Consider the following 8,802-nt stretch of genomic DNA (forward strand, 5'->3'; position numbering starts at 1 on the left):
AAAATACACGGGGAGGAAAAACATAAAGATCTGTGCTAACGCATGCGACAACAGGTTCAGCTACAGACACCGCAGGAGGCTGCAGGAAGCCCACACTAACTAGGACCACTTTGGTTACATGCAGACCTGAGCAAAAAGAATCAGGATTTTGGAAACTGCTCATTTGTGTTAGATGCCAATGGATTATTGGACCAAACAGGACCATCAAACAGACCAGTTTTTCTTGGGTTTACTTGCTCCTCCCTATTGTATTTATGTCAGAGTCCACTTTGGTTCTGGGAGCCAGATGAGGTAGTGGACGCAGCTCCATGCCAGACAAGATTGTGCATTCTGTGCCACGTTTTCACCCACACCAGGCTCGTCTGGGAATAAAAAGCCTGAAGGTGACTCCCAGGGTCGGAGCAGGGCTCACCGAGGGCTGGAGGCTAGGTGGGCGGCACAGTCCCAAGGGGCAGCCCTAGACGTTCACTTGCCTCTTCAGATAGCACTTCCTAATTTCACCCCAGGTGACGATTTTATTACCAATGGGCTACTTTTATCAGTCACACTGCAAACGATTTTTAAAAAGCAGTCCTCAAAAGATCAAAAGATCAGGTATTTGTGAACAAATGGTCCTGGGTGATTTCAATGCAATTTGTATACTGTTCACCATTTCTGAAATATAATTTACATTACAACCAAAAATTAGCACAGTAGCTATTATCTTAAGGCAATTTAATACTCCTTTTCAAATAAAATATTTTACCTGTAAATCTAACCACCATCAACATTTTTCCCATGAAACCACCTTAAGTTTACTTTTCCTAAGGTCAACTATGAATAACAAGCTTTCAGTAGATGGCCAAATATCATACATCCATAGAAGGGATATTTGAAGCTATTCACAGTTGATGAAAAATACAAAGACCTAGGTAACTGCGCACAGAGAAAAGGCAAGATATAAAATACTAAAGGATTACTCAATAGGCTACGAATAGAAAGCACCAGCAGCAAACAATAGAAGTGACAGGCCTGTCTAGCTGGCAGATTACTAAAGATTTGTAGTTCATATATTTTTCTCTATTTCTAAATTTGCAGTTTCTGTTACCAGAAATAACTTACAATGGAAGTCACAGCACAGTGCCCTGGAAACATGCCAGCTCCCAGCACCTCACTGCTCTCTGCTGTTTCTTCAGTGTGGGTGCTCTGAGGCAGAGAGGAAGCATGAAATAAAGCCTTCACTTCCATTTCAGTTTTTTAGTTTTCTCTTCACTTCCACAGAGGATACAAGAGATGTTTGGGGGCGGGCGGGGAGATAGCTCAGTGGAATAAGCGCTTCCCTGGCAAGCGCAAGAGCCTAAGTTCAATCCCCAGTTCTGCAAAAATAAAAAAAAATTTTTTTTAAATGTTTGGAAGGGAAAGGTGTAGAATACTGATTTTTATCTGCATGTTTAATACCCTTTAGAACATCTGTGGTCCCCTGGAATATATTAGGTTATCAAAAGCTAATATGAACCTACAAGTTCACACTGTATAGCTCTCTGGTGTCAGAATGACTCATTATAAATCACCCAGGAAGACCCTGGCTTTGTCATATGCTTGCATGGCAGAGGCTGAGCAGACTGTCCTTAGTCTCCTGTACTCTAACCTCAACAGTAAACCATACTGGATCTGTCCTAGGTGAAAGCACAGCCTCTGGTTCCAACTGTGCTGCAAAGCCACTTTCAGGCCATCAAGTCTGAAAAGCCTCCTATTCTGACTGCCACTTCTGCTGAAGACAACTGGCAAAGCCTTGTCACTGAAACTGAGAAGCACCTCAGCTCAGAAAATGACAACCAGCCTAAAAAGAGGAAAGCGGAAGAGATGCTGGGGAAAACACAGCTTAACTGACGCTGACCTCATTTTTGCTAGAATGAAGCGGCCACTGCGTCCCATTCTTCAGGTCTCCTGCGTGCTAAGGTAGCACGGGTCTGCAAAGGTCAGGTAAGACAGCCACCTTGAGTTTGGGGTTTGCTGTTTGTTAGTATCCAGCTCCTCTTAAAATCCTGTTATTGCGTACACTTCCTTCAAAGCATCAGTTCTCTCAATATCCTTTACAGATAGGCAGTGGCCCTTTGTACCCTCTGAGGCTTGTGATTTTAACTCAAATTTGAGACAATGAACGACACCACCAGTTTTAGTTTTAACATTTTACTATGATTTAATTTTCTTCCCCCAGAAAACCCCAGTATCATATGCATAAAAATTCAGGTATCAGAAAGACTCAAAAGGCTGTTTTTCACTTTGTTCAAGTTTTGTTTCCAGGCATTAAGTGTGTCATACAGTTGCTGCCACTGCTGTTTTCCAAATGTCCGGTGTGTGCTATGACTAAAAATTGAAAAATTAAAAACAGTATTAGTCAGTGTTTTATCTTGTGGTATTCTTTCTATAGTACTACACACTTGAGCCCAGTTAAGCGCTAAGTTATATATTTAAAAAAAAAATATTAAGAATTAATGCTAGTTTTAAAAAAAAAATCTTTACCGTATCGATCAAAACCTTCTAGTCTCCTAACCAACTCTATGAAGTGAACACAAGTCATTAGTATTCTAGCCAGAGCATGGCCATTAAATGAAATGTGCTGGAAAATAGGACTCTTTCATTAAATAAGCTAATCACATTCAGTCTGAACTTTAATAAAATTATGATAAATGGCAACTATTTAACTACAGTCAACTTGAAAGAACACCAACCTTGTCTCTCAACATGCAAGTGAAATAATCACATCGAACCAAACTGTCCTACAAAATGCTGCAAGGTATTAAATGTCTTACCTGACAACTACTTTTCTCTGGGTCTGATCAATTTTGCAGTAGACCATTTTAGTTCTTACCGCTGGAAAAAAAGATTTTTCACACGATATATTATATAGGAAACTTACAAGAAACAGCTGAGGTGTGAACATGTGGCCACAATGAACTTTAGTCCCTTTCCAACAGTTTACCAAGCAGCTCTCTGCACCCTGTCTGGGGAGGGGACTGAGGCAGCATGGCCGAGGGGCCCGCGCCTGTCCTGTGGCTGCCAGGCCAGCCCACGTGTAGTCAGCCCTGTGCATGCACCTTCTCCCCTGCATGTACGGGGGACTCAGCCCTTACATGACTACCGGAGACTGATTAGATTTTCAAGCTTGAAAGTTTGGGAAAATGTCCTGATTAACAGCTGTGTCACTTTATCTGCAATTTCTGGGGAAGAAATTTCTGTTCCTGAGTTAATCTGCAGCAGCAGCTAGGTGCCAGGCACAGTGCATAATCTGCCTTAATTCACTCCTCACAGTCACACATGAACTGCACTCCGGTTACTTACGGAGGCCTTATCCACTACACCACTCTGCCTATTCTACATGATTTCAGCAGAGGATACCCAAACCCACGCACCTCCCACTCCACTCAGTCTTCACATAACAAATCTGTCTGCTAATCTACTAAATACAATCACATGCCACATTAGCATAAGGTTCAAGATACAGACTTCTCCTTGCAGAAATCCTAGAACTCAACATACACATTCCAGTTACCTTACCGTCAATCACAAAGGCTTCCACATCGTCAGCCCCAATCTGAAGTTCCTGCTGCATGGTATCGAAGGAAATCTCTTTGTTCTCCACTGCCATCCCCATGAAAGTGAGCAGTCGCATCTTTGCCATGTTCTGCTCGTGTAAAAGGCCTGGAGAACAGAATGGAGTCTGGTGAGGACCCAAACTGACTCAAGGGCCACCCGATCACCATCGGGTAAGCTGTGACGATCACTGGGTCTGTGCACTTAACACAGGTCATTTTCAGAAAAACTGTATTTGTTAACCATAAACTCATGCTTAATCTTTGTGGACCCACATTTGTTTTATAATTACTAGCGCACACTAGGCTTCGCAGCGACACTCTTGACGCGAGGAGAGCACATCTATCCTCTACCCACCTCACAGGCCTGTATGCCACGAAGTCTAAAGAACGAGCTACAAAAAGACATTTTTAGAGTCTAAAATTGTGTACATCTTATATTTTTGTTTTTATACATTGCAGATATGAAACCTACACGGTACATTTCCAAGTTAAACCAGCCAAGCTGATCTCCACCAACAGCTCTTCACTTCACACACAGCACTCCCTGCCTGTTCAGCATGCGCTGCACTGCTATCACAACTAAATATGACATAATATTTTTTCATCAATATTTTAAGTTATGAAAAATTTTCCATTTCTCTTCAGGTCACTTTGGACTCAGTCGTTACAAATCAATACTGCCAAAAAATGTTTATCATTCAACATTTACATGGCAGCACACTTAGTACTACATTAAGAAGTACAACTAATAGTGATACTTGTTCTAAAATGCAAAAGTAGAAGATTAGACAAATAACTCCAATTCTGCATTTTAATTTCTCATGAAACATATAAACAGATTAGAAAAAACTGTAAGACCTAGAAGGAAACTTAAGTTGCCCAAGTCCCATCCCTGTTACTTTAAAAACCCAACCTAGAAAACATTGATCAGAGGCTGATCATACGACCAGGTACAAATTCACATGACCTGGTCCTAAGGAGAAGTAGCGCTGTAACAGAGTATCACGTATGGTAGTTTTAACGGCAATATACTTTTATAAAGATGCCTCTAAAACTTATAATTACTTACAAGTTAACTCTGGGCTTTCCTATTATATAAATTCAGCAAATGATCAATTATGTGCATTTTAGTAATTCAAAGCCTCAACTTTGTACTGTTAAGTTACCTAAGCACCCCATGAATACATTGGAAATTCATAACATTCAAACACAGTGAAGACTAGTGCAGCCCACTAACAGATGGCATGGTCATCTGTTAATGAGCTGTAATTACAATACCAGCTTCCTATTTGGCACAGATTCAACAAAACATGAGCATCGTAACTCAAATGAATGAGGTAACCAAGGAAGTACTGCTAACTGGGTTTAATGGAAATCTACAAGCAACAAAAAATCAATTAGTGCACATTAACCCTAATTAACAAATGCAAATCAGATGCTGATTGACTTTCTGAAACAAGACGCTAGCAAGTGGCTAACACTGTACCACACGTGGCCATGTCAGGGCAATTCAGCCGACAGAGGGTAATGACACCTTTGGCCTAAGTCATCAGTATTAATCAAAAATGTTTCAACGAATGGGGACCACCTGTGGAACTCATACCATTTGTAACCTGACTTCTGGCGTAAATGACAAATACAGTGATAATTCAAAAAATACACATTCAACAAAAGTATCTTTCCCAAAGAGTCTTACAGCAACAAACTAACAGAAAACGTTTAACTTGTGTACATGTTCACAAAACAAAAGCAAATTAGAAAATGATTTTTTTGTATTTTTTTAGTAAGGAGTCTACAGGGTCTACAGGATCTCACTAGTGAGATCGGACTCAGTGATCCGCCTGTGTTCTGCCTCCCAAGCGCTGGGATTACAGGTGCATGCCACCACACCAGTCTCAATCGAAGTCTCAACATGCCCCAGGGGCAGGACCCAGCACGGCACACCAGGGATGGAACCCCAGCCACTGTGCTCTGCCTAAGCTGGCACTTTAATCCGCGCCCTAGGAAATGATTTCTAACTGGCAAAATAAATTAACAATGTTACAAATTCTTCCTATCAGAGCAAGTTAAACAATACTAAAAAATTACTTAATATTCCCAGTACTATAGGCATCTATGGTTCTTGTAATATGATAAAATGATAAAATTTCTGCCAATACTAAAACTTTTTAAAGATTAAAAACTCTTTAAACCTACTTTATTGCTACTTTTCAAAGTTACGCTCTTAATATAAATGAAAAAAAGTAAGAGAAGGCTGGCAAGAGAGCTCATACCGGGATTCGATCCCCATCCCCCCAGGCGGCACCAGCCCTGCCCCCAGGCACACTGAGCTGGCTACAAACTGGGCATGGTGGCACGCACCTGTAATCCCAGCAGTGGGGAGGCTGAAAACAGGAGGATCACTACTACAATCCGAGCTATGTAGTGAGACCCTGCATCAAATGCACTTAAAAAAAAAAAAAAGTTACAATGAAAATTATTCCTCGGAGGAATTACCTAAGTCTACAATGTATGTGATGTGATACTTGTGTCTGAAGAGTTTAAACTGACATCTAAAGTCATTCCTTTAAAACAAAGACATGCTCTTCCAGCCTTCCACTCTTGAGAAAAACCCAATGAGGTTAAGCTGAGACATGGGGCTTTGTTTCATTCAACTACCTTCAAGGGGCCACGGGGTTCTGCTCGTATTTCAATTCTAAAGTTATAAAAAATCTAATTTTATGGAAACATTTATTCATTACTAATATGTCAAAACCTTAATGCAGTAATAAAAAAATGTGCATCATTGAGCAATTTCTGCATTGTCACTGACCCCTGTCTTAAAATGCTGCGATATAGAAAACGCAATTTTAATGCATGCAATAGCTTATGAACCAGTGCTCCTTTGAAACAGTCAATTACACATCAATGGGGGAGTGTCCAAGTGTTAATTACTACTCCTCTTGCCTTGGTGCGTAAATAAAGAGGGTGCTGACATTAACATTCCATCACAGGGCTTCATGCCACAAAGCAAATTAACTGGGCAGAATGTGGCTGTCTGGGTTAGTGCACCTGGCAAAGCACTCCACACACTCTCATCTACTTAATCTTGGCGTATTTCAAATGCCTGTGTCCAAGTCAAGCCAATCTTCCCCAATTTCAATGGCTGCACAAAATTCAGGGGTGACAAGAATTAATGATCACTGAAAACTAAGTATAATCAAGTAGATTATAATTGTATATCAACATCTCAAACAACCTAGGAGACTAATAATTCAATTTTAATATGAAACGTATCACCTTCTCATGTACTTTGATTATGGCCTAAACAAAGTCCCATACTTTCACAGCTGATTTGCTGTAGAAAAAAAAAGGCCTTTTAGAACATTCAAAACGTGTTCAACTAGAGATATTGTGAGATTTTTCAGATTCTGAGATTTTTGTAGTTTTAGTGTGTTAAAAACATGCTCTAGAAGAAAATGAAAATATGACATGTATACAGCAGGGATGGTAAACCTATGGCATGCGTGCCTAAGTGGGCTCTTTGTATCACTGAACGCTCCAGAAGGCTCAGTAAGGTTCAATTCAATTTGGCAAGTGGTTTTGAACTCGGATGCATGAAGGCTGACTGAACAACAAAGTTGAGGCCTGAAAATCAGATTGCTTATGCTGTCTAACTACATCTGGGAAAAAGTTTCAACTATCACGCAAAATTGTTATACATCTATTTGTAATTAGCAGTGCTGTTTCTTTTGTAATTCTTCAATTTCTGGTGCTAAGAAAGATCCAAGCACAAGACACACTAATTACAGGAGGGAAAAATGTTTTCTTCTACCATTCTATAGCTACACAGCAGGGTGAGGGTTGGCTAAAAATGCAACTACCACACATCTAAGGAATTAAGGTCTTACCTACAGACAATTTTAAACAATAACCTTTAGCTTCATGACGTGCCTTTAATTCATCTCTTAAAACAAGTGCTCCAAAGCACCACCTTGATCAAAGCAACATCCACCTTTTACTTCTCATCCCAACTTGAGAAGCAGATGCATCCAAGAAACTATTCCTGCCTGAATCTCCTCCAGGTACCTTAACAGCATTCACAGAGCACAAGGGCCCCAAGTCCAACAAGCTCTTGTGGACAGAAAAGGCCCAGGTTCCTGGAAAGCTAGTTTCATCATCCTTTTATTATAAATGCCATCTTGTGCCCTGCTTGGATTGTCACTCCAGGGCAGCACTGGGGATGAACATGCCTGGTGCATGGTAGGCCAGCACTCTACCACTGAGCGACAGCCCCACACCTATCCTTTAAGTAACAGTTCTGAGACAGGGTCTTTTTATGTGCCCAGACTGGCCTCGAACTTGTGTTCCTGCCATGATCCCTGCTGGCCTCCTAAGCTAGGAGTAAAGGTGTGTAACTCCACCACAGCTTGCCTAAGTAATCTTTTAAACTGTTCATTTAACATCTGTTCCTGGTGCTCTGTTGCAGGCCGCTCGAAGGAATAGAGAGGCTACAATCATACTGCAGAACTTAAGAGCGCACAACTGTTAATAGCAGCATGTTCCCATTTAACTAGCTCCCAGAGGAAAAACCCCAAAACTTACCAAGTGAATCAATGAAGTCTTTGTTATTCTGATAAAACTTGACATATGATGCCAACTTAGCGCTCACAAAAATGGTTAAAAGCTACAGACAAGACAAAAAAATCCTGTCAATACAAAATGCTTTATATTCAAAATATTTAAGACACTGACATTAACTGCAGTTTCATCAGATCACTGCTCAATCCTGCTTTCACAGTTTATTTTTCAAATGAAATAAACCGTGAACATAGCAAGCTCTAAATTATCTGCACTAAAAGATGGTGGTGAATGACACACACAAAATGGAAGATAATCCAAATACTGGATTTGTCTTCCTAATGGGCTCAGTGACGTTACGTAATAAAAGAAATGTGTATTACTGAAGTCTGTAAAGTCAGGAAAAAGGAAGAACAGGCTACTCTTTGGCTGGGGTCAGTTGTGGCCCAAAGTGCTGGGCCCAGTATGGACACTCACTGGTTAACCCACTGGCAAAGGGTAATGCTGCTTCAGCAGGCCAGATTCAGGGACAGGACACCTTTCACACTGAAGGACAGCTACTTACATCATGAATAAGCTCGCCTTCCAGAAACTTGACTGGTTTTAAAGTAAGAAGATGGTCAAAAAGAAAGGCATTTGGATCTTTCAATGCTCGTACAATGCACCT

The 8,802-nt window shown here is 40.8% G+C and overlaps 2 protein-coding genes across 2 annotated transcripts in view; one reads left to right on the forward strand and one right to left on the reverse strand.

The window, feature by feature from the left end:
* The window catches only part of Ccdc73 (coiled-coil domain containing 73), a 151,131-nt gene extending 149,262 nt beyond the window's left edge, over positions 1-1,869 (forward strand). Inside the window, 1 exon segment of the mRNA XM_012516147.1 lies at positions 1,660-1,869. Coding sequence (XP_012371601.1) covers positions 1,660-1,869 — 210 coding nt within the window.
* Positions 1,870-2,155: 286 nt separating this feature from the next.
* The window catches only part of Eif3m (eukaryotic translation initiation factor 3 subunit M), a 92,769-nt gene continuing 86,122 nt past the window's right edge, over positions 2,156-8,802 (reverse strand). The window contains exons 14-18 of the mRNA XM_023722905.1: positions 8,701-8,717; positions 8,160-8,241; positions 3,538-3,681; positions 2,793-2,853; positions 2,156-2,346 (exon numbers count right to left, since the gene is read on the reverse strand). Coding sequence (XP_023578673.1) covers positions 2,226-2,346; positions 2,793-2,853; positions 3,538-3,681; positions 8,160-8,241; positions 8,701-8,717 — 425 coding nt within the window. The 3' untranslated portion in view covers positions 2,156-2,225. The remainder of the gene's footprint in view (positions 2,347-2,792; positions 2,854-3,537; positions 3,682-8,159; positions 8,242-8,700; positions 8,718-8,802) is intronic.

This window comes from Octodon degus, unplaced genomic scaffold (genome assembly GCF_000260255.1).
Source record: "Octodon degus isolate 3935 unplaced genomic scaffold, OctDeg1.0 scaffold00093, whole genome shotgun sequence".
Taxonomy (NCBI): Eukaryota; Metazoa; Chordata; class Mammalia; order Rodentia; family Octodontidae; genus Octodon; species Octodon degus.